The sequence below is a fragment of the Pogonomyrmex barbatus genome, unplaced genomic scaffold (genome assembly GCF_055798465.1).
Source record: "Pogonomyrmex barbatus isolate J1 unplaced genomic scaffold, ASM5579846v1 scaffold1, whole genome shotgun sequence".
NCBI classification, from domain to species: domain Eukaryota; kingdom Metazoa; phylum Arthropoda; class Insecta; order Hymenoptera; family Formicidae; genus Pogonomyrmex; species Pogonomyrmex barbatus.
Window position 1 is genome coordinate 28,353,044 of NW_028297098.1, and position 25,019 is coordinate 28,378,062.

Here is a 25,019-nt window from a genome sequence, read left to right on the forward strand (position 1 = left end):
TTGATAGTTGAAGTTGTCTCCCTTATTGTACGTTGTAAAATTTGTTGACGCGGTTTGTCTACAAAATCTGTTATCTATTCCTAAAAGACATCCCCACTTTTCAAATATAAGGGTTGAGAAGTGGGGAATAGAAAAAAAGAAGAGAGCTAGCTTAACATTTAACGATGCCACGTGGCTCAAAAATATAAACGACAGTGCCGATTATCATTTGCTTTAGCAATTTAGCAAAGGAAAATTTATCTTAATAAACAGAAATATTTTAGTGCGTAATTACAGTATTGTTAGTTGTGTTCAAACTTTGGCGTTTTTAAAATGAAGAAGAAACTTATCGAAACGACAACATTAATACTGAAAGGGAAGCAATTTAAAGTCGATAAGCAAAAACTAATCGACAAAAGTCAATATTTTGCTGCACTTTTATCCAAAAATTATATTGACTATCATAAAAGGAAACATATTATCTTGTATGATATTCCCATAACGTTGATGGAAGTAAGTTAATTCAAATTTCTTTTTGTATAATATTCGTATTTTTTAATTTGAAGTTAAAAACCTGTCCACTTGGTTCTATTAAAGATTTGAAAAATTAGAATGAATTAAATAGTAAATTAAATGTAAATAATAATCTTGATGCAGTAAGAACATAAAAAATTGATTACAAAGTTTTATTATATTATATTATATATTTACGATAGAATATTTAAATATTTTTTAAATAGAGCGTATGTCTTATTTAAAAATTTCAAATATCTAATGAAATATTTAATTTTGAAGCAACTTATTTTAATATTTTTGTATAATATAAATATACATGTATGTGTATGTGTGTAATACATGTGTGTGTGTGTGTGTGTGTGTGTGTGTGTGTGTGTGTGTGTGTGTGTGTGTGTGATATTGTATTTTATTAAAATAAATTATCTTGTTTGATCAAAATAATGAAACAATCATTTTATAGATGTTTCTTGATTGGATCCATCATGATTACCTTCCCTCAAGAAGAGCAAGAGAGATTAGAATTACTTCTAATCCTGAAGAGTTTAATAATTTGTTCGACTTATTGGAAATAAGCGTTTTATTTGCAGCAGATAAACTGATAGAAGATATAACAGATATTTTTGAACAACGATATATGAAACCAGAATATTTACTTGACATTTGGTTACATGCTAACGAATTAGGAATTCAAATGCTACAAGATCTTTCTTTCTCAGTTAGTTTAGATCGTTTTATGGAGCTACCTCGTGATTCACTTTGTAAATTGCAAAAAAAGGATTTTTTAAAATTCATCTGTAACATTAATTTAAGATGTTCAGATCAGTATTTAAGTGAAATTATTAACCATTGGGTCCAAATTAATCTGGTAAGAAAATAATTATGAGAGTAATATTTTAATAACTATATATATTTATAATGATATTTTACAAATAACATAAAAATTTTAAAAATTTTCTTAAAATATGTTTCTAATTTCAAAACATATATTCGGTATATTTGTTGTGTTTTCTTAATATTCTATTAGATTTTATTACATACAGAATGGCTGGTTTTCTATGCGGCGTAACTTGCGTAAGCGTAACCTGTGTCATCCAATCAAATCGTCTCAGCTACTCTACACAAATCCGTCTAAACTCTTATTAGATGATTTGATTGATTGACGTAATTTACACTTACGCAAGTTACGCTGCATGGAGAGGCAGCCTGACGTGTTATACAATTTTCTCTCTATAATAAAAAATCATTTTTAATAGGATGATACAATTTATAATGAGTGGAAATTGATAGATGAAGAATTTTTGGAAAATAGCAAAAAATCCATTTTACAGGCTATTATAATGTTTGACAACGCCGATGTTAACAGTGATTTTTTTATTTATTGTTGGGATGGTAAAGAATTCTTTAAATTTACCTCCTTCAAATATCCTAAGGATATTAGCAAACATTGCAATTGCAGTCACAGCGCGTTACAAGGAGAGATAATTGTTGCAAGAGGTATGCTATTTTTTATTTTATCTTGTTTTGTCTATCTTATTCATTTATTATTTTATATAATTTTTTAGGATATAATTTGTATCTTCTTGGAGGACAACATACTTGTAACCAAAATTATAATAAAAAAGTATGGCGATATTCTTTGATTTCAAAGAAATGGTATTTTCAGACAGTGTAAGAATCCTAATAATTAAACAGATACAAGATGGGTGTAATTATAAATAGATAGATTTACTAAAAGAAGTCATCTCTTAAAACAACTTTCGTTAATATTTTAGAATGCCAATTGCAAGAAGAGATATGATCGCTGTATTTATCAAAAACAAATTAATAATTCTGGCTGGTATAGGACATCATGGAAGAAAAGTTAATCGTATTGATATTTATGATGTACATGCAGGTAATTTTAATGCAACATATATGTAATATATAATATTATATTAGTATATTAAGGACACTAGCTTGACTTTCCTTACCTCTTTTGTTTTATTATTTAATTTTTTAAATGGCATTTAACTTTAAGTTAAATAAAAAATATATGTAGTATTATATGTGAAAGTCTTCAATGATTTGAATATACGTAATAGTCCGTAACGAAGATTATTATGTATAATTTTTCAGATACGAATTATATCGAATTACTTTTTGTAATTATATTATTTTTTATATTTATCTTTTTTCATGAATATATTTATAAAAAAAGAAGAACATTATATATTTATTATAAGAACACACATTATTTTGTTATATTAATTCTTATTTTTTGTTTTATCAATGTACAGATACATGGATAGTAGATGAGTTTTCACGTATTTGGGAAACTAATACTAAACATTTTGTTATAAATAGAAACTTATACCTTTTAGAAAAAAATAACATTGGTTCTTACATTTGTATTTATTCATCTGTACCAAGCAACTGGCAATTTTTAAATTTCCCGAGAATTTGCTCTTCCTCTCGATTTATCTATGAATTTCAGATTCCAAAAAAACCCCCGATACTCACATTTGACAATGGATGGTGTCATTTAAGTAAATATTACAATTTATGCATTATATGAGTGTAAATGGAATTTAAAATTTACTATGTATTATATTATATTTCTTTTTGCAGATACAAAGGAAAAAGTTTTAAATGTTGCATGCAACATGCAAGATTGTAGTCACGTTGGTTTCAAATATATACCAATGAACGATTTGGATTATTACAAGACATCGCGCACACATGAGTTTATAAAGAACATGTACTTATTAAATATATGCTATGATATAAAACTCTTCAAAGTATTATCAAATAACGAAGATGAGGAAGAGATTCATGAATTACCGATAATAGCATGTTGCAAAAGGAAAATTGATTCGGAGTCGTGTTATTCAATTGATTATTCCAATTTGCATTTGCATCACATCCCCTTGCGTAACTTACCTTCGTTATGCCGCAGATCAGAATTTTTCAACCTCATGGATCCAAATCACTTGCATACATCACTATTAAGAAATACAAATTGATTTATGTTTAGGAATAAGCTTTAGGTTTATTGTTTATTATTGCTGCATTTTAAATCCTCATAAAAATAATGACACATTTTCCGATATAAAGAAATTGTTCCGAATTGTTTATAGAGTCGCAACATTTCGACGAATCATGTTTTGATAGAACATCAGCTGTGAAAATTTGAATTATATTTTAATATAAAATTAGATTAGAGTTAAATCTCTATATGTAAAAATGACTCATATTTGTATAAATACATTCAGTAGACTTTGTTATTGCTATTGTAAATAAAGCTGCTTTTTCATGGCAGGCAAAGTTATCTTTTACCTCCTATCCATCAATCTTCAATGAATACAGCGAACTAGCGAAGGCACGCTGAAAAGTTTGACATTGTCTAAGTAATAGCGAAGGAAACGCTAGAAAAGTGAAGTGCCGGTGAAGTGAATTAATTCGATACGATGAAAAATGCCGAATAAAGTTATTTTCAAATTTCAATTTAATTTTTATTCTTAAATATTTTATATGATATTTATATAAAAATCTTACAAATATTTTAGCTAAGCGAAATGAACTTTTTGCGAGCTTTATTTTATAAGCTCCTAATTTTATAAGCTCCTCTTTAAGAGCTCAGCAATTTAAATTCATTAGGAGCTAATCTGAGCTTTGTGCTGTGTATAGGATATAATTATGAAGGATTTAATTATTTTATATAATAAGAAAATATTTATCATACATTGTTTTTATTGTATATGTATATGAACATGTGATAAATATACTAATATTAATGTTCGTCAATACTTCTACAATAAATAAAATTCGACAATATATAAAAAACATACGCGAACGTAAATGGAAGTGGCTATTTAAAACTAATATACTAAAATGGAACTTGGTGGTGCTAGTGTACGAGGGGGGGAGGGGGGGTAATTTCGACGGTCGGTAATATCAATATTCTTCAATTATCCCCGGATCCGTTTAGCAGTCACGAAAATTTACCCATGGCTGACCGTCTTTAACAGTACCTCGTCGGTGCCTATATACATAACCAACAACAATGTCGTCGGTCGCGTACGAGGAAGACGTGAGATCCGAGTGAGATCGCGTATAACGACGGCGATGCCGAGGTAGTCGCCGTCGGTTTTTCTCTTCTTTCTCTTTCTTTCTCTCTTCCTCGCTCAGCGCGAAACCGAGGTGAGCGCGCGCGGGGTCATCCGTCTGTGTGCGTGCCTGCGTGCGTGCGTGCGTGCGTGAGTGAGTGATATTCGCGCGGCTCGCTCCGCTGCCGAGGTGAACGCTTGCGGAAAGTCGACGGTGTCGCGGTGTCGGGAGTGTGCCCCCGTCGCCCGATGCGCATCCGTCCCTGTTGAGCGGGAGACTCGCGAGCGCGGAGACCCGCCGTGGACCTCCGCCTCCTGGTGCCGGACAGTGGCCCGCGAACATGGAAGACTACAAGTTTCTCTTCAAGGTCGTGCTCGTGGGGAACGCCGGTGTGGGCAAGACCTGCCTGGTGCGACGGTTCACTCAGGTGCGTCGGCGTGACGTTTCTCCGGTCGATCCCCTTCTTCCCTCCTCCTCCTCTTTCCTTCCCGCCGTGGATTGCGAAAAACTCCGCGAGGAAAGCTCGAAGAGAAAGCCGAGTTCACGCGCGAACGCGTTCCTCGGAAGGGTGGGAAGTTCGTTATTTATGCATCCTGGAGATGATGTCATTTCTATATATGTGGAACATTTGTAGCTAATTTGTTTGCCTGCGAGATCGTTTGACGTGTCGTAACTTTAATCGATGTTATGGCCTTGTTTTTGAAATGTTTTAAAATTTATTTTCACTGAAAAAGAGTTTCTTCAAAGTAAAATCATAATTTCTTATAATAGAATGCTGAGCAATAAATTATAAAAGATGACGTGTATGTAAATTGACTATAAAGTGATGACGAATTGCACCTGGTTACATAAATATATTATTATTGGAGATGATAAAGAGATATATGTGTGTATGTATGTATTATTTACCGATGATTTCAAATTTGCAGGGTTTATTTCCACCTGGGCAAGGTGCAACAATTGGAGTTGATTTTATGATTAAAACTGTCGAAGTAGAAAATGAGAAAGTCAAGGTATAGTTTAATCAGTGTTTATCAGTGTCATATGTGTATTGATTATGTGTATTTAAATTACATTGCTGTCTTTCATTTCAGTTGCAGATTTGGGATACTGCGGGTCAGGAAAGATTTCGTTCCATTACTCAAAGTTATTATAGATCAGCACATGCATTAATATTAGTTTATGATATTTCTTGTCAACCTACATTCGATTGTTTGCCAGATTGGTTGAGGGAAATCGAAGAATATGCAAGTAATAAAGTTCTTAGGATATTAGTAGGTAAGTGAATATATATAAAGATTATAAACTAGCGTGAGAAGATTTCTTGAATAAAATCATACAATTCTGTGTTAATTAGGAAATAAAATTGATCGAGAAGACAGAGAGATACCGACGCATGTGGGTGAAGATTTTGCACAAAGACATGGCATGTACTTCTTAGAAACGTCCGCCAAAGAGGCGGAAAATGTAGAAAGATTATTTATGGAAATAGCAGCTGAACTCATGGAGGTAAAAAACGAGCGTATTTTTTATCTGAAATTATTTCGTTTAGAACATTTTGCAGTGCTCATATATTATTTTAGCAAGCACGCAGTAAGGAATTACCTCGGTATGAAACGAATACAACTTCGATAAACGGTAAAACGACGTCAATCGGTGATAGTAGTAATTGCGGTTGTAGCAGGCTCTCTTAAGTAATTTTTGTAATGTTATATTACACCTTTTTTTATAGACACGGTGATTGAAATCAAGCGTATCACTATTTGATAATTTAGGAAACATCTAGTACATATATATCTTTGATATGCAGTGTTATTGTTTAGTGTTATGATATTATATACTATGTTGCTTTATACTATGTTGTAAGATGTATCTAATATTTAAATATGTCATTAAGCTTATATAGGATATTAAATTTTTATAGATATTATATAGCGCAAATTTACGCTCTATTATCACATTTTATTTAATTGAAGTAATATCGCTTGATGTTAAATTGTTTAATTATTTACTTCCATACGCAATGGAAACGTATTTAACATAATCATAGTATTTTTCTTTTGTTACTTCGAAAGTACAAATAGTTATTATCACAATGGATTTTGGTAAACTGTCCAAAATCTTATTAGTAATAATAAGATTTTTACAACACGCCACAAGCCTACGATGTATAAAGTTATTTCTAACGTGCAATATTTATATGTGTTTATCGCGCTATTTTCAAGAATGCAGCTCATTATATGCTCGTAATAGCATGTTAAAATTCAAGCATAAATGACATTATAAATCCATATCGTAATCAACAAGAGTAATTTTTTATTTTAACAATTTATTTATTATGTAATCTAGAAAAAAGTGATAACAGAATATATATGATATTGTAAAATATCTACTAGCATTTTATGATCAGATATTTGTTACATTTACTTTATGTTTATAATTTTTGAATCTTATAAACGTGATGGTTGACTATTAATTATTCTATATATATCTCGTATAATTAAGAATCTAGTCTTTTTCACACTTCTTTTATACTTTATATATACTAATATACATAACTGTTGTAAACAATATGTATATTGTTATAAATTTCTTGTTGACTGGAACTTTCTAATTTTGAAAATAACTTATAGTTTATATTAGTATCAATTGTCGTTATAGATTACTTTCTCTTTTATAAGATTTTTTTATCAAGACAGATATTTATCTTCTTCGCAATAAGATTAATTTAAAATTTACAATTGCGTCCCAAATTTCTCTTCATCTCTTCATCTTTTAATACTCATTAAAATTTATAAATTTTAGAAAAATGTATAACAATATTTATAAGTTACATAAAAATTAATATATTTTACTTTCATCGATACCTGCAACTATCTTTAATAACAGTTAAGTTTATACAAATTGTTTAGTTTGAAGTTACTCCAAAGATTTTATGTTGTAAAAGCGTTTTGTTATAATTATATAATGTACATTATTAACAGTGCATAAATCATAACTTGTAATAAAAATTATATTAGTCAAAAAATATACATCATTTATTTTAATATAGAATATATTAGAATATATTAGAAAAATTATGTTATTAAAAAATTATACATAGATTAGAATACAAGAATGTGCACATTATGCACGTGCCATTTATTCTGATTTTTGATAGATTTTGCTAATATTAACAAATTATATAATAGTTTGATGCATTATTCATTATTAAAAAAATCGTTTAAAATTTGTCGTTAATTTATAAGATTTATAATAAATATTACAATTTCATAAACTTTCATATACATTTTTTTATACTTATAGGACATTTCAAGTTTCCATATTTTTATACATCATTAGTAGAAATACGTGCACTAAATACATAATCATACCAATATGTAGAATATTAAATAAAGTATTTCACTTGCACATATTATTATGTGAAGATTAATTAAAATAAAATATATTAATATAACACAAAAAAATGTTCATGTTGCAATACTAAAATTATCAATTGAAGATTCAACATTACATCGAGTAAAGTTGATATAATTTATTGTAATTACGCTTATACACGTGCGCATATTAATTGCTTCATTAAGTTTTTGCAGATAACATTTTTATTCAATAATTACAGTTTTAGCTTGTATGTAATTTTCGCATAGATTACAATAAAAATTAATAATAAAATCGGAAGTTTTAATGTTTGAAGTTTTAATGTTACTCATATATATTTTTTATTTCTAAAATACTTCAAATTTTCAAACATAATTCTTCTATTTTTTTAGATCATTTTAAATAAGACATGCGTAATGTGAAATAAAAATTACATGAAAGAAAAAACATAATGTATTATTTCTAAAATTAATTTTTATGAATAAAAAAATTATTAATTCTTAATGGTTGCCAAATTGTGCAAATATAATTCCGTGATAATAGTTTATGATTGTAATTATAAATTAAAAAAAACAATTGGCATTATCAACAATGATAATGATTGCGAATATTAATATTTTTTAAAAACAGATTTAGTATAAGATGATTTTTGTGTAAAATACATCCAACAAAATATATTAAACAATAACAATAACAACAATAAAGATATTTTTATTTCTACTACAATGACAAAGAATAGGAACCTGATTTGAATGTTTCTCATGTATTCATATGAATAGCTTGTTTTGTTATGTACATTTATATTATACCAGAAAAAATGACTTAGGTAAAAAAATTTTCTTCTCAGTTTATCATCTGTCATCTTTGTCGAATTTCATACATATTCGATTATGTTTAAGTCTACATAAGTCGGCTACATTTTATCCTTCTCGCGATTAGAATTAGAATAGATCGCATAATCTTTTTAAATATAAAAATAAATGTTAACTTTTAGTAATAAATGTTAAATATAAGTTTAGCGAGTACATAATATATTTGACTTTGATGAACAGATCATTTATTAGAATATCGAATAAGTGATGTTATATATTTTCGTTACAAATATTGGAAAAAATCTTTTAACTGTACTTGTTCCAAAGACAGTTCAAACAATCGTTTTTGGACTCTTTCGTCATGCGCTAACAAAGGAACAGTTAATTCTATACAATTACTAATAAATATCCCACCTTTTTTTTCAATATCTTTATTTATTGCAGCATATATTATTGAAGTAGCTCCTTGATCAGATGTCTATAACGGATGCATAATAGTAAAATCATTAACAATAATAGTAGTTAGTTTCAGTTTAGAAATTATAACATATTATTACCTTCCATGCAGCCATAGCCCACTTTTTATTTCCCAGTATAGTCTCTTTGAATAGATCCGTTTTCACTATACCTGGATGTACGGAATACACCAGCACATTCAATGACATATTTGCAAAAAGTCTTTGCATTGTTATCGTGGACATAGTCTGTGCTAATTTACTTTGTCCATATGATGAATAAGTGCAAAATGTTTTCCTGGTATAATAAATAGATGGAATTTCAGAAAAAATAATAATACGTTAGAAAAAAAAAAAAAATAATTGTAAGTCAATAATTGAAAATAAATAAAGAGAAATAATTTAACAATATATTTCTTTTCTTTACTTGGAATTGTTACTAATGTAGTCAAAATCTATTTTGCCGATATCATGGGCGCATGAGGTGACATTAATAATTCTACTGCAATCGTTAGGATGTCCACCGTTTTTCAATAATGGCAGAAGGAGAGATGTTAGTAAAAAATGTGACAAATAATTTATCGCCCATTGTTCTTCATAACCATCTTCTGTCTTCTGATAAACAGAAGGAAACATAATAGCAGCTGAAAGAAAATGAATATGTTACATGGGTTTCTTCCTGCACAAAAATAAAATCAAAATGTTTTATGTATTAAAATTTATTTAACTGATTAACCGTACCATTGTTGATTAATATGTGAATTTTATTATAATTCCTTTTTATTTGCTCAGCAAATTGCCTAACCGAGTCAAAAGAAGAATTATCAATTTTATAAATCTTTGCTCGTCCATTAGTAATACCAGATTTCCTAATTTCAGAAATAATCTTTTCACCCGCGGAAGGTGTCCTACAAGCTAATTATACTTCCAAATTAATATTTTTTAAGCTAACACTGTGAATAAAATTACAATTAATAAATAAATAAATAAAAGAAAAATAATATGTAATATTTACCGACTATAACTTCCATATCACATTGTAACAATTTCTTGACTACTTCCACTCCTATACCTCTAGAACCGCCAGTTACAATTGCAATTTTATCCGGCATTGAAACTAAATCTGAGAAAAAAAGCATATGTATTAAAGAAAATTGCATCAATTATATAATACCAATAATTTCCCTTGATTAATCATTTCCTATAAAGCAACTTTTGAGAAAGTATGTCAAATAATTAAATGTTATTGTTATTAATTTATAAGAAATCTTAATTTTATTTTAAAATACTTTTCGTAACAAGAGCACAAAAGTTATAGTTTTGTTGTTATAATTATATTCATTGTTGTACTTTCATCTATTTCTAGACAGTTGACATAAGAAATATAATGCTCTTCAAATTACAATAACATATGTATATATAATGCAGATCTATATTTCTTTTTTCTTACTTATCTTATTATTCTTGATGTTGAATATATCATGAAGATGATACACTAACCCGATGTAATAATATTGCAACTGGCAATACCAGCACGATTTGTGAAAATAGGCGGTGGTAATGAGTATAATAAGAACACAAACCACTATCGCTTCGAGTAACATTTTCACATGGAGTCTCAGCTGATAATAATAAATTTAATAATTTATTCCGATACGAATGTTCAGAAGTAAAACAAAATCCAGCGTGCTACCAAGTTTACGTCTATAAGGAACTCCTCTTCGATCGGACTGATCACCGTTACGCGTCACGTCTCGCTCTACATCCGTACTTTCCAGCTACATCACCGTTATGCGTACAATCGTTCGTGTGCATGTTATATGTAAGAAAAGACGTCTTTTGAGAAATGATACTTGTCCCCTCTCTACAACTCATGTGCTTTAGGTGAGAAACCTTCAGTCTTCATCTGTGTATAATAAATGTGAATAATATGAATACCTGAATAAATAATATGAATACCTAAATAATTCTCGAAGAAGTACAATATTATTATTTAAAGGTATCTGCAAATTTCATATTCACTTATGTTCATTCAATTTTATCTTTCATTAGATATTACAACTTACATCTTTTTAAATGGTTTATTTTAGCTTAGTAAATGGAAATCAGATCCTTTCTCAATTTCCCACAAACTCACGACATGAAGGACAACTTGATAATAATTCCCATCGTTTGACGTCAGATAATTCCGTCATAATTCTTTTACAATTTCTTATATACATATATGATAATAAAAGATTTCAAACCATTATTTCTGGAAAAATAAAATGCTAATTAATTTACGATGCCTTGTAAAAATAGAAGATATGAAAATAGAAGATATGAAGATATGAAAGATATGAAAGATGTGAGAGTTGATGTGCTTCTTATTGAAAGTTATTTATTTTTCTTTAAATCCATATTTTTGTTATTATACATTAATAAAGCAAGCAAAAATCTGAATAATTTATAAATCATATTTATAAGTTTATTCAAAATTACTCAATTTATCATTTTACTGCGTCCTATTGCGTTGCAAAAACACAACGATAATGTAAAATTTTAAACTAATCGTTTAAAATTACTTATTATTTCTTATACATTGTGTAATTATTAATATGCAACAATAGAATAAATATATAATTCATGAAAGTTAAAATAGAGCAATGTGATACATAAAAAAAAATATCCAAGTTATCTTATGCATAATAAATTATTGATAAGTTCAGAAACAAAATTTGAAAACATAAAAGGAAGAGAAAAATTTTGCGGAATAAAATTTAACTTTGTTTTTTCCTGTATTTTAATATACTATTATAAATTTGACAATGATAAATTGTATAGATTTAAACTTTTCTGTAAGATTGCTATCTGTCTTTCTGTTTTCATTCAAATTTCAACTTTCGAGAATATTTGTTATTAGAAACATTTTGACTTTATATTGGATATTTATTTTATTATTTTAGTCTTATTTCTAAGATTATATCATCACTTGATTTATAGAATAGTTTAAAATACGGATCATTGACACAGAATAAATAAATGTTTTAAAACTTTACAATTGTATGTAATTTTTTATATTTATAACATAGTGGAAAAAATTCGAATTCAGAATCGATATATATATATATATATATATATATATAAATATACACATATATATATAATTATATATAAATAAATATTATAAAGAGATTTTTTAAATCACCTCTTAAAATAACTTTTGACATTTGCAAAAGATTATAGATTTTATAAAAGTTGTTTTACGATGTGTTTTAAAAAATCTCCTTATAATATTTATTTATAGATATTCTATTAATAATCAAATCAATTTAAATAATAATAAAATAAAAATCTTTCTTATATGATGTTATTTTAGATGTTTTTAAATCTTTTTTTTATAAGACGTTTTTTTCATCTTTTCCTCACTTCTTTTAATTTTACATTTTTTTATTTTAATAATTTTTAAAAATCAAATAACCTACTAGTCAAATAACCTACTAGTAATATATATGAGTGACAATGATATTTTTGTTATAATTCTCAGAAATACCAAGAATACCAGAAATATCAAGAATTGGAAATTCATTCTATATGAGAAAAATATATATATCATCATATTTTTGAACTATTATTATTTAAATATCTATATTTAAAATTTAAAATGTTACACAGTTCAGAAAATGTTTAATACAATGTTCAGAAAAAACCCATGAATACATAAAACGACGCTTTAATAAATTTCTTGCTGCATTTAAATCTTTTTTTTTTAATTTTATAATATATTTCTAGTTTGATAAAGTATGTTTACTATCCTAGATTTTAATTTATTATCTTCTACTTTTTCTTCAATTATTAATATCTGAGGAATTTCTGAATTTTTTGGGAGAGGGAAATTTTACTTCTTAATTTATTAAGAATTATGATATAAATTATTATATTAATTCGTATCATTTATTTAAAAAAAAAAGGGAATAATTAATTGCTTGATGATTTAATTTTTTCATAATGTTAATATCACGACGTATCTCTTTTTCAAATAAAAATTTTCATTAAAATAAAGAATGTGTTTTTAGAATCATTCTTTCATTATGTTTTTTTCGTTCTTATCAAAGAGAATTAGAATTAGAGAAATTTGAAGAATTATTCGCGGAAAAAAACTAATTGAAACGCTAATATATTATAAATGGCAATAGTGTATATTGCACTATTTGATAGAAAGAAATAAATAATTTATTCGGCAGTTAATCATTTCTTCATATTTATATATTTATTTACACGCACAAGATGTTCTTTTTAACATTTTTTTTTTTAAATTTCAACTTGAAAAATTACGTCTTTACATAATACGTAATACGTGTGGATTTCAATTCATTTTTTAAATTGCGCCACTTGTTTTATTTCACAATGTCATAGATATATGCCAGATATCTATTCAACTACATTATAAGATATCTATTTAAACATTTAGAATACGTGAATTTACGATTTCAAATTCGTGAATTTACCAAACAAGTTAGTCTTGCGCGAGGACAACGAGATACATTCTAATGATTAACAGATACTAAGCCAGTTCATCCTACCTGCGTTATTTAAGCTTGGATGCCTTGCTCTTTTTAATGTAGAAAATAAAATACTCGGACTTGCTGATAACGGATAATGTAACAGCTGATGCAATTGGCGCATGAGCATTGGCGCTGCGAATTTGGACAGAGAAATTAGAGTGAATTTCTCTGATGATCAGCTGTGTTGAGGCGTCGATAGATAGAAATAGAACATTTTATTCATCACTCTTTTTATACGTTTTTCAACTTTCATCAAGTGTTGTTTTTTTTTCCGAATTTTTAATGCGTTTTAAATCCAACAGTAATCTAACGAAGATCCGATTTAAAGATATGTGAGAGATTTTCTCATCTTTTTTTTAGCCAGAATGACCGAAATCTTTTCGTCGTCTTCTTCCTCCATGGTTTCTTTCAGAAGATAACTCCGACCAATGTCAATCGAACTTCAATTAATTTTGCATTCCATTAAATGTTTGCATCACTTATCCTTGTCTAGTATTCGAACAATAAAGATGAAATAATTCTAACCAACAAAATGCAGCTTTAATTAATAATTAAATTTCGTTAACATAAGTAGAATTATTTTCTTTAATATATATATAAAAAAAAGATTAAATTACAAACAATGAAATTATACAGTAGAAAATTTTATTTTAAATAATTCCCGATTGAATTTAAGTCGTTCATCTCAAGATTAACTTCGATCACATTTCGATTAATTTATGTGCGTTTCGATGTAAATTAACTTTAATCTCGTGATTTGACTTTCTATCTTTTTTTTAATTTTAAGAATTAGAAGAAGATAGAATTAAATCAAGATTAAATCTAACCTGCAATTAACATCAATCGTTGATTAACTATCAAGCGTCAAGAGATCATTGATCTCATTGATTGCAGATAGAATTATTCATATTTTGTTATTCAACATGTACCTGAGAAAAAAAAAGAGTTCTGTAAATTACTCCACGAAACACACCAGCGAGTCCGCCAACTGATCGGCGATTAAGTTAATCGAGGAGATCCGATCGCGAGTCGCGCGCGTTTCGCTCACGAGGTAGCGCCACGTCGCGAACTTCACGCGACATCTGCGAACGGAATCTGCGGCCACGGGAGCCGAGCGATTCAGCCAATATTCGTGAGTGGCTCCTCCGGACCCCCTCGGCACGCGAGACACGTAGATGTCCCGAATAGGTGGACCCGCGCAATTGTTTACCGCTGTCCATTGACGTGGTATCACACGCTCCGGAACATCCTGTGTGCATCGTCGTGAGGAACGAGCCAGTGCGTAAGTGTCGCGCTCGCGTGTCCGACAACGCGGTTTCTCCGCCTGCGCCTGATTCTCGCGGATCGGGCACGACGGCGGTGTCATTCGGTGTAACGACGGGTGACTCGCGAGCTTGCGTGTCGATCGCGCACTGCGTAGTAAAGGAAAAAAAAAACCTGCTTACGCATGCTGTTACCCGTCAACCGCCACGGCACGATCGGAGTTTTCTCGCTCGCCTGACGTTTTCCCGTCCGGCTCGGCCGCGTGACGCGGTGGCGCGGCGTGGTGACCGTGATTTTCGCGGCCGAAAAAGAAATCGCTCTCCCGCAGAAAGCGTGGCCACTTTCACTTTAGAAACGCGCGATGCCGCGATCGCGCTCATACGTACAGCGGTTTTTTTTCTTCGTTTTTTTTTTTCTTGGTCTACATAAGTTCAGCGCTCATTTGCATACGAATTATACGAACTATCCTCGAGACATAATTAACATATCTTATCGATGAACGGACCATTAACAAGTTTCCATATAAACGAAAATTGGCCTATCTCTTTTTTTTTTTTTATTTCGATATAAAGCGATATCTTTCTTTAGCTTCAGGATGGTGGACACTGCGAGCAGTGGATCCAGTGACTCATCGCCACAAATTGAAAAGGGATGGCCAGCCTTGAAGCAACATATTATAGACAATAAAATTAAATTTGGATCATGGGTCACCAGATTGTTCACCATAATATTCACCATTGGTTACATAATTCCTATATTTGGGTACTTTCATTTTCTTTATTTTACAGCTGGAACTAAATTATGCCTGCCTGCCTTCTTGAAGTTATCTTAAATCTTGTTTTCTTCTTTTTCCAGAAACCCCTACAACATATATTATAAAATATTAATGAATAACGCAGCAACTAGTGCATTACGTTTGCACGAAAGAGTACCTCGTGTTCAGCTCACGAGACAATTCTTGGAAACGTTGCTAATGGAAGACTCGTGCCACTACCTATTTTACTCTTTAATATTTTTATATGCGGCACCAGTCACATGTATCCTTTCTATATTTAAAACGGCTCGATTTAGTAGTTTATTTTTATTATATTTCACATTTTAATAATAGGAAAATTTAATCCTGAACTAATTTATACAGTGGTGCTTACACCAATTTTTCTCTTTGCTCTGATACATTTGGCTAGCTATTCTCTTATATTGTTAGACGTAAGTAAACAGATTAATGCTGATTATGCATACGTAAAAAAATTATACTTTATGTGTATCTGCACTGTCATTATAAGAATATAAATTAAAGCTTATATGATCTCTACAGTTGATAGGACAGAACAGTTGGTGGGGTGCTCGTCTCTTGATATCTCTGGTGGAATTTCAATCACGGAATATCCTTCGCCTGTGTGCTCTATCAGAAATCATTATCTTACCATTTACAGTTCTTTTAGTATTCACGTACGTATTATGCACGATTGTCCTGAGTCATGCAACTATTAGAATGAGAATATGGTATAAGCTTATTAAATATCATTTCTTTTTCTTTTTCGTTTTTATAGAGGACGTGCTGGTTTGCTGACTCCTTTCGTCTATTATCAATTTTTGAAACTGCGTCTTGCATCGCACAGAAATCCATTTACACGTAATGTATTTTATGAGCTCAGAAATGGATTGAGCACGATGTCGAAGAAACCAGCCGTTCCAGAAATCGTTCGAAAGATGATCGAGGGTTTGCTTTCTCTGACTCAACAAATGGCGCCCGTGCGTCAATAATATTTATGATATTAAATTTTTCAATTCTTAAAGACAGATCTCCTAGGGTTCTAGGGTCCACTCAGCGACACATAAGTTAATGTTAGCGCAAAATGAGTGCCGACATCAAAATTCATGATGAATGTATTATATAATTTTGAATATTTGTGAAAAAACGATCAAAGTATGTGGATGATTTCTTTTATTAATAGTTATGCTAATTATTGCTAATGTTAAATAAGAATGCGATAATTCGCACTAATTATTACCACATAAAATTTGTAATGTGAATTAACTTGACTGAAAAATAGACTTGATTCTATTTTTCAGAACAAATTTCATATTTAAGAACAAGAGTAACTATGCACATGTACTAATTTGACTTTAAATGTAATTTTGAGCCATTTGTATTAAGTAGATAATGATACGTAATGCAGTTTGTAATGTTACGTGTTCTAGGTTATTTTTTTCTTTTTGATTGATTTCGCACGGTTTTGCGGTATTAGGGGATATGTATATTTTATATATATATATATATATATATATATATATATTTATTATGTAAGTTAAATTATATTTCCAAATTATATGGAACAGTTATCCCGTCATCTCTTTCAGATATAAGCTCTGGATATAAGTTCAATACTTGTCATGTTTCATCAATTTAATCTTCTAGTGTGACTTCGTCTATCTTCTACTTGATATTTAAACATTAATCTGTTCAAAAGTAATTTAGAATGGTTTTATAAAAATGAAAATAATTATCGGTATATTGTAGCAAACATCTTGAAACATGGTTAATAAATTTTTTTAAGTAAAATAAAAAGATGTCTAAAGTTGATACTTTTACTTGGCACGAAATATTCCTTTTAAGGCTCGGTTCTTTCGCAACACGATATGGATTATGTGATGTCAAAAACGAGAAATGACATGTAAAAAGTTTCTTGCATCATATAGCTTCATTTTATACTTTTCCCTTAAAAATATATTTTCATATTCTTAAAACTTGGAAAAACTACTAGAAAGTATTTTTCCAAGATCATGTAAAAGTGTAAAATAATTTTTGAAATAATGGTACACTGCTATCAGAAATCACCAGATTACTAGAGCTAGTTGTTTCTGATAGCTGAGCAATGATCATTATTTCAAGAATTATTTTACACTTACATGATCTGTTAGATACTTTCTGGTATTTTTTTCAAGTTTTAAGAATGAAAATATATTTTTAAGAGAAAAGTACAAAATGAAGCCATACGACGTAAGAAACTTTTTACATGTCATTTCTCGTTTCTGACATCATAATTTAGAATGGTTATAGCGAGAGAGTCGAGCTTTAACATTTGGATGTCAAAAAGACATTGTCTGGAAGATACAACACAGATCTTATTTTTTTATATTTATTTTTTAGATGCATATAAAAATGCATTTAAATTGATTGTTATACAGCGAGAGGTGTAGGTTGAGGTATATCTTTTGATGGCTTCACCTCAGAAATTGGAACCGATGGTGGTACTTCCTCTTTCGGTTCCACAATTGATACATAGTCAGGAAGAGGTTTCTTCGGGCCACTCTTACCATTGGGATCCCAAGGCAACATAATTTTGACTTTGATTCCCAACACGCCTAAAAAATATAAATATTACATGTAAAATAAATATTACATACAAAATTTAAATTTAAAAATAAATTACAAAATTATTAGTTATTAATCGAAGCAATCATCATTTTAATACAACAATCATACCTTGTCGAAGAAGTACATGTCGAGTCGCAGTGTTCACGTATTCATTAGTCGGCTCACCCGAATGAATCATAAGACCATCAACAAACTTCATTGATTTTGCTCTTTGACCACGTAATTTACCACTGACAACGACTTCGCAACCTTTTGCACCAGATTCCATGATGAAACGCAGAACACCATAGCATGCCCTATATGATTATAATAAAATATTTTCTAAAGATTATAAATGATACAATTAGAATTAATAAATAGATTAAGATATAGAAATTTCATTTTACCTTCGCACAGCAAGACCTCCAATCAGCTTGTATCGAAGTGACTCTGCCTGTGCAATGGCACACAAACCACGCGTAGCCACTTTCTCAGCATACAACTCAACATTCTGGGGCTCTTTGAAGTTGAAGCGCTTCTGTACTACAGATGTCAACTCTCTGATTCTACGTCCCTTCTCGCCAAGTACGCTCTGCGTATGAGTAGCCAGTAAAATAATTTCGGTCCGATTTGGTGTCACACGGACCTCCACGCCCGAATAGCCATCTTCGGCGAGCTCACGAGTTAAGAACTCGTTCAGCTCAGCTCTGAAGACACCATCGCCAACGAACTGGAAATAAATAGAAAAATTAAATATATATAAAAGAATCTTTTATTCTTTATTCTTTAATGAATATATAATTAATGTATCTATACATGTATCTATACAAGTATTTATAACTGTTTTAAAAATTTTATAGTTACTTTCTAAGCATAATGCATGGCAATGCAAATAATTTTTTTTTAATTTAAAATTTATATTCTTAATAAACATAATTACGGGAACATGTAATTATGAAAAAAACTATACTAAATTTGCGCAATCAATTTAACGGAAGTATACACAATTGAAATAATCTTGAAATAGCACATGCAGAATCGAAACATTCACATGAGAGACGACGCCGGAATCCGTGGCATCCGCTAATCGCGGTTATCGCGACCGCCTGATTTTGACAAAATATCGTCCTAAAGACTTCTAACGTTCTGATAACGAGAATATTTTTACACATTGCGCACGGTAAACATTGAAAATAGCTAACCTTCCTCTTTTTAGATATCGAACGGTTCTCCATCACTTTCTCATATTTTGACGAAGCCAACGAGGGAAACCAAGAAACGGAAAGGACTAACCTACTCGAGAAACTCGGAACTCGGAGAGATCGATCGAGGCGCATGCGCTGACGAATGCAGCGTCGCGTATATAAAATATTCTGTACTCGATATGATTTACCGAAATCATATCTGTCGATAATTTTTTCGGTCAGCATCATGCATTAAAAATCTACTCATAACGCAATATTTTATTAAATTTATAATAAAAAATATAATTATTAATATAATAAAAAGATTACATTTTGAGATTTGTTTTTAAATAGCATTTTCTGCAAACTATTTCTTAAAATTTCTTTTCTTTACAAAGAATTGAAAATATATATAAATTAATTTAAGTAGAGAATTCTATTATCTCAAGAGGATCTTGAAGAAAGGATCAAACTTTAATTTTAAAGATGCACCCTAAACAAAAATCATTAAATTATCAACAATCTTAATTTTGTTAATGTGTCAGTCTTATTTAAAAATATATTACTATTTTTTATTATAAAATACTATGTTTCTTAATTACAATATATATTTGACAATATAATTATTTAAAATAAATTAATATACGAGATATAAATATATTTTATACATATATAAGTATACATGAACTTAGATACAAATATATACGTATGTATAATTGATATCTGAAAATAAATTTCTAATTATCTAACAAAATAAAATATAATTTATAATATTCTTTTGATTTGTAGATAGTTTTTTACGTTCATGAAATATTATTTATAATACTAATTATAAATAATATTTATCACATGAGATATTATTAATGATGCATTTTCTTTTAAGTAGTTTCTTCAGGAGATCTAAGCCACTTAATGATGAAAATAAATAAAATAGATGCGTCTAGAAATTATAAAAAGTGAATATTTTGATGGTATTGATAAGTATATATAGAAGCGTCAATTCTGGTTACATCATCTCTAAAATATTTAGTAACGTAATTAAATTAATTATTCCATACAAAGTGCAATTTTATTGCATCCCAAAATAACCACTGAAAATGATCAAATCTAGAATAGATTGTGTAATATTCACATCTTGTTCCAGTTCTGTCCCATCAAAAGTCAAAGGTATTTAAAGAGTTCGATGGTCTTTCTTTGCATCTAAACAAGTGCAGATATAATAAATTTTAACAAATTTATTATTTTATAATAAAAATAATACAAAGCACATAATAATACAAAAATAATACATGCAAAGTTTTATAAGATATTTTTATATCGAATATGTTTAAGTTATTGAAATAAGAACCGTTTAGAAGAAATTATATTGTGTGTGAAATATATGATTTATATCATAAATACTTTTAAAATTTTTTGATACAATTTAATGTCTCAAGACAATATAAAATAGCGTGGTGAGACGACAAATAATTCCCTTGAAGAACAAATTGAAACGCTATAGGGAAGTCTGTAAGAATATTAAATATTACCGCCATTTTTGATCTGACAAGCCAAGTTCAAACGCAATGCACTTGGTTTTTAATTATTGGCTATACTCGTCAAACCACATGTCGTTGTCTACTTATCTGTGCCGTCTGACGTATTTGACGACGCGGACGCACATTGCGAACGCGCATTCTGCGTCGTCTCGTGCACGAGACATGGAGTGGCGGACAGTGGCAGTGATAGTGCTGGTCGTAAGTCTTTGCTTCTTCATCGTACCGATTAAAGTCGGGCCTGATAAAACTGTCGAAGATGCGAAATTGTTCGCAGATTACATTGCCCGATATAACAAAACGTACAGAAATGATTCTACAGAATATAAGGAACGATTCGATAATTTTCAGGTAAATGACGAATCAATTTGTGTCGCCAAACTGATACAAGAATTATAATGAAAGACATAGAGGCGTAATAAATTTATATCCACAATTTTTAATTTTGACTTAACTTCCTTTTTATCTATTTTAAGTCTAAGAATTAGAAAAAACAAGTAAATAAACGAGTAAATAAAATCTAGATTAAAATTAATGATATGATGAAATCATAGATTTGAGATTTAGATTTATCATTTGTTCTCGTACATTAACATGTTAATTCCAATGCAAATATTGTCAAAAGATTTTAAATTTTGTTTTCATTAAAAATGTACACAAATATGTGCACATGTGCATGTTATGAGTCATTCACATTCATGTTGTGACTCAATGTAATGTATTAATTAGCTCTATCGGTATGAACCGAGGAAGAATGATGATAAAAGCGTTAAATTTGTTTAATTTTAGATTTATTTTACTGGGTGTTGGTTTTCATATCACTTATTTGTTTGTTATTTGATATTGAAACTTTTTGAAACATATACATATTTTCAATATAATTAACTACATTAAAACAAGGTAACAATAAAAATAAAAAAAAAATACATATATAACACGAATTAAGAAACTAGGCAACTTTTTTTACGCAATATTAGAAATAAAAAACAAAATAAATTACAGAAATCGTTGCGACATATCGAAAGATTGAATGGTTTACGATCATCCCAAGAAAGTGCATATTATGGACTAACAGAATTCTCAGATTTATCCGAAGATGAATTCTTGCAACAAACATTGCTTCCTGACTTATCTTTACGAGGTGAGCTTATTTTATTTTAGAAAAATAAAATTAACTTTTAAATGAATTAAAAATAGTTTTGAAGCAATAGTTTTGAGCAATCACAGGAATGGAATAATAAGATTAATATTGTCAGTAACTCCGTTTTAACTTCAATACGCGATATATTTGTTTTAATTATTTTATTTTATAATAGATTGTTTTAATTTTATATTTTGATATTTATAATATGATAAAAGATGTTTAAATCTTAGAAATTTTTAAGGCTTATTAAAGCTTGCTGTATTATTTAAAAATTATGAACGCTTTGCAAAATAGTTTATAACAAATATATTGCAACTTAGCGTTATAATCTAACTGATACTTGGCTAATATAATTGTAACATTTTTCTCCATTAGGGCAAAAACATACTACAGCGTCATATTATCATCAACATTCTGTGAATTCGGTTGATCGCATGAAAAGGATGATTGGTATACCCTCTAAGTTTGACTGGCGGGATCGAGGGGTTGTAGGGCCAGTTGTGAACCAAGAAAGTTGCGGTGCGTGTTGGGCCTTCAGCACTATCGGTGTGGCCGAATCGATGTACGCCATCAGAAATGGAACTTTATATTCCTTTAGCGTGCAGGAAGTAGGTCGTTATATTCCTGACACGCTTTTCTGTTTGCAAGCGAGAGAACCGCTCGAAGAAGTGTCCCGTGGAAAATACAAATTTGACGGAAATGCTTTCACGCGTCATCGTCGAATAAATATTGGCCACGCATTGATAGACATTTTAAAGCAGTTGGGTTCTTATTCAAGCAGCTCTCTCTCTCGATCTTTCAACGCAATCTTTGAACGCTCGCATGTAGGGAAGAAGTAGAAAAGTTTTGAGACTTAAAACACAGGAGGCGTCTTTGAATACGCCCAAAGAGAAAGTAACATTTCAAGAAGTAGAGACGATCTCTTGAAAATCTCAAAACTTTTTTAGACGTCCGGATATATTGATTCGTCGGCTGATAATTTATCTTCTGACATTATGTAGATGATCGATTGTATGCCAGGCAATTACGGATGCCAGGGCGGTGACATATGCAGTTTACTCTCGTGGCTGTTGGCGTCAAAGACAAAAATCATATCTGAGAACGATTATCCTCTCACACGGCGGACCGATTTGTGTCGATTGTCTAAGTAGGTCGCAAACAGATGGCGAGAATATTTGTTTAGTGAAGTACAAAAATATGACGAAACTTGACATACACATGTACTTTTAACGCAACAATAGAATGATTTAATGTTATTTTAGAATTACTGCGAAGACATCGGGAATTAAAATAACGGATTTTACATGCGACAGGTACATTCTCTTATATGAAATAAATACCGTACATAATATATATTTTTTTTGTTGTAATATCGATTACTTCAAGTTGTCAGTTATGTCATTAATAAAAATGACATTAATAAAAATTACATGTTTCGGTTAAATGTTGCACTGTCCAACATTCTCCGGTAATAATCGAGTTTGTTTCAGTTTTATAGATGCAGAAACTGAACTTTTAACGCTGCTTACTCACGGACCTGTGGCGGCCGCTGTAAATGCTATATCTTGGCAGAATTATTTAGGTGGCGTAATACAGTATCACTGCGATGGTTCGTTCAACAGCTTGAATCATGCGATACAGATAGTGGGATACGATATGAGAGCGAGTATACCGCATTATATCATTAAAAATTCGTGGGGATCGTCTTTTGGCGACAAAGGTTACATTTATATTGCGGTCGGTAAAAATTTATGCGGTAAGCCATGAATAAGCAGCGAATTAAATCAAGTGCTTATTACTTTTTTAATAGATAAACGAACATTTTATCGTGTGTTTGCAGGTATAGCCAACCAAGTTTCATCGCTCGACGTTATTTAGTCATTTACAGTATTTTAAATATATATCATAATTCAATTTTTAATCAATTTTTAAATCTAGAAATTAAAAATTTAGTAAACATATAGATTACATTATATAGATTACATTATATAGATATTTTCTAAAAACATGATATAATCCAAAGTCTGTTATAAAAATTGTGACTTAATAAAATTCTTTATTAAACATAATAGTAATATTCTTATATTGATTATTTGTCAGAAATCTATTAAATATATAACGACTTTAATAAAAGATAAGATCTAAGAGGAAAAGTTAATTATTCGGAAAGTGACATGATATCTGCAACTATCCAAATTATACACAGCCATATAAATTTATTTCGATCGATATTGCGAACGCTCGAAATATTAACTTTTCCTTCAATGATTTTGCATAGTTTCATCAATAATTAGTAATTCTTTTATAAATATTAGTTAAATATTAGAAATTTCAATTTTTACTTTTAACACTATTTTGAAACTCCTACTTAATGTACTAAATTCTTTTAAAGATCTAATTCCAATGTTAAAAACCTAAAGAGAATATTTTCAATAATTCGTCTAATATTTAATTATTATGTTTTATATTATGTTTCAAAATGAGTGTATAGTCTATATGATGTTGAAAGAATTAAAACTTGATAGTTTTATGAAATTCGTACATACACTGATTTATGAACTTCTTAAAGAATTCGCAGATTCATTTTGATCTTCATCCGAGTTCCAATCGTATGTGGCGATTGATAATTTTGTCTTCATTTGCTTCGTTAACGGTGGAATCATAAAACGTGGTATTAGGAAGGTTGACAAATTGAACAAATCCAAGAAGACTTTGTACCTATCGCTATTCGCGACATGAAACAAAACAAAATATTCATTAAAATA

The 25,019-nt window shown here is 29.6% G+C and overlaps 7 protein-coding genes across 16 annotated transcripts in view; 4 read left to right on the forward strand and 3 right to left on the reverse strand.

Moving 5' to 3' along the window:
* Positions 1 to 163: 163 nt before the first annotated feature.
* On the forward strand, positions 164 to 3,755 carry LOC105433329 (uncharacterized). Its single transcript, XM_089084890.1, has 7 exons — positions 164 to 492; positions 956 to 1,360; positions 1,749 to 1,989; positions 2,058 to 2,163; positions 2,268 to 2,389; positions 2,772 to 3,020; positions 3,103 to 3,755. The coding sequence occupies exons 1-7, from the start codon at positions 313 to 315 to the stop codon at positions 3,495 to 3,497; spliced, it is 1,698 nt and encodes a 565-aa protein (XP_088941016.1). The 5' UTR covers positions 164 to 312; the 3' UTR covers positions 3,498 to 3,755.
* A 720-nt stretch (positions 3,756 to 4,475) lies between these two features.
* On the forward strand, positions 4,476 to 7,609 carry LOC105433328 (ras-related protein Rab-30). The gene is made up of 5 exons (XM_011648597.3): positions 4,476 to 5,008; positions 5,511 to 5,594; positions 5,676 to 5,859; positions 5,939 to 6,090; positions 6,165 to 7,609. The coding sequence occupies exons 1-5, from the start codon at positions 4,922 to 4,924 to the stop codon at positions 6,273 to 6,275; spliced, it is 618 nt and encodes a 205-aa protein (XP_011646899.2). The 5' UTR covers positions 4,476 to 4,921; the 3' UTR covers positions 6,276 to 7,609.
* A 556-nt stretch (positions 7,610 to 8,165) lies between these two features.
* LOC105433325 (polyprenol dehydrogenase) lies at positions 8,166 to 15,351 on the reverse strand. Of its 6 annotated transcripts, none has more exons than XM_089084985.1 (10): positions 15,216 to 15,351; positions 14,598 to 14,699; positions 13,789 to 14,290; positions 11,293 to 11,480; positions 10,677 to 11,132; positions 10,242 to 10,349; positions 9,968 to 10,141; positions 9,654 to 9,870; positions 9,329 to 9,524; positions 8,166 to 9,249 (listed from the first exon to the last, which is right to left on the reverse strand). In XM_089084985.1, exons 5-10 carry the CDS (start codon positions 10,828 to 10,830, stop codon positions 9,055 to 9,057), a joined length of 1,044 nt encoding a protein of 347 aa, XP_088941111.1. In that variant the 5' UTR covers positions 10,831 to 11,132; positions 11,293 to 11,480; positions 13,789 to 14,290; positions 14,598 to 14,699; positions 15,216 to 15,351; the 3' UTR covers positions 8,166 to 9,054. The 6 variants fall into 6 exon arrangements, with proteins under 6 accessions (XP_088941111.1, XP_088941124.1, XP_011646895.2 ...); XM_089084998.1 differs by lacking the exon at positions 15,216 to 15,351 and having other exon boundaries at positions 10,677 to 10,848; positions 10,929 to 11,132; positions 14,598 to 14,795; XM_011648593.2 differs by lacking the exon at positions 15,216 to 15,351 and having other exon boundaries at positions 10,677 to 10,848; positions 10,920 to 11,132; positions 14,598 to 14,795.
* Kr-h2 (transmembrane protein 33-containing Krueppel homolog 2) lies at positions 14,895 to 17,602 on the forward strand. 3 transcript variants are annotated; one of them, XM_011648596.3, is made up of 6 exons: positions 14,895 to 15,052; positions 15,622 to 15,795; positions 15,889 to 16,070; positions 16,172 to 16,239; positions 16,349 to 16,482; positions 16,584 to 17,602. In XM_011648596.3, exons 2-6 carry the CDS (start codon positions 15,629 to 15,631, stop codon positions 16,795 to 16,797), a joined length of 765 nt encoding a protein of 254 aa, XP_011646898.1. In that variant the 5' UTR covers positions 14,895 to 15,052; positions 15,622 to 15,628; the 3' UTR covers positions 16,798 to 17,602. The 3 variants fall into 3 exon arrangements, with proteins under 3 accessions (XP_011646898.1, XP_088941165.1, XP_088941169.1); XM_089085039.1 differs by having other exon boundaries at positions 14,905 to 15,048; XM_089085043.1 differs by lacking the exon at positions 14,895 to 15,052 and adding an exon at positions 15,274 to 15,415.
* A 557-nt stretch (positions 17,603 to 18,159) lies between these two features.
* On the reverse strand, positions 18,160 to 19,750 carry RpS3 (ribosomal protein S3). The gene is made up of 4 exons (XM_011648592.2): positions 19,594 to 19,750; positions 18,799 to 19,121; positions 18,521 to 18,708; positions 18,160 to 18,399 (listed from the first exon to the last, which is right to left on the reverse strand). Exons 1-4 carry the CDS (start codon positions 19,726 to 19,728, stop codon positions 18,215 to 18,217), a joined length of 831 nt encoding a protein of 276 aa, XP_011646894.2. The 5' UTR covers positions 19,729 to 19,750; the 3' UTR covers positions 18,160 to 18,214.
* Positions 19,751 to 21,174: 1,424 nt separating this feature from the next.
* On the forward strand, positions 21,175 to 24,323 carry LOC105433323 (cathepsin O). 2 transcript variants are annotated; one of them, XM_011648590.3, is made up of 7 exons: positions 21,179 to 21,461; positions 22,113 to 22,251; positions 22,630 to 22,862; positions 23,256 to 23,401; positions 23,517 to 23,567; positions 23,745 to 24,010; positions 24,095 to 24,323. In XM_011648590.3, the coding sequence occupies exons 1-7, from the start codon at positions 21,183 to 21,185 to the stop codon at positions 24,130 to 24,132; spliced, it is 1,152 nt and encodes a 383-aa protein (XP_011646892.2). In that variant the 5' UTR covers positions 21,179 to 21,182; the 3' UTR covers positions 24,133 to 24,323. The 2 variants fall into 2 exon arrangements, with proteins under 2 accessions (XP_011646893.2, XP_011646892.2); XM_011648591.3 differs by lacking the exon at positions 23,517 to 23,567 and having other exon boundaries at positions 21,175 to 21,461.
* vermilion (Tryptophan 2,3-dioxygenase vermilion) overlaps positions 24,291 to 25,019 on the reverse strand; it is a 236,349-nt gene continuing 235,620 nt past the window's right edge. For both annotated transcript variants that reach the window (XM_089084923.1, XM_011648587.3), the window contains exon 7: positions 24,291 to 24,978. In XM_089084923.1, coding sequence (XP_088941049.1) covers positions 24,807 to 24,978 — 172 coding nt within the window. In that variant the 3' untranslated portion in view covers positions 24,291 to 24,806. The remainder of the gene's footprint in view (positions 24,979 to 25,019) is intronic.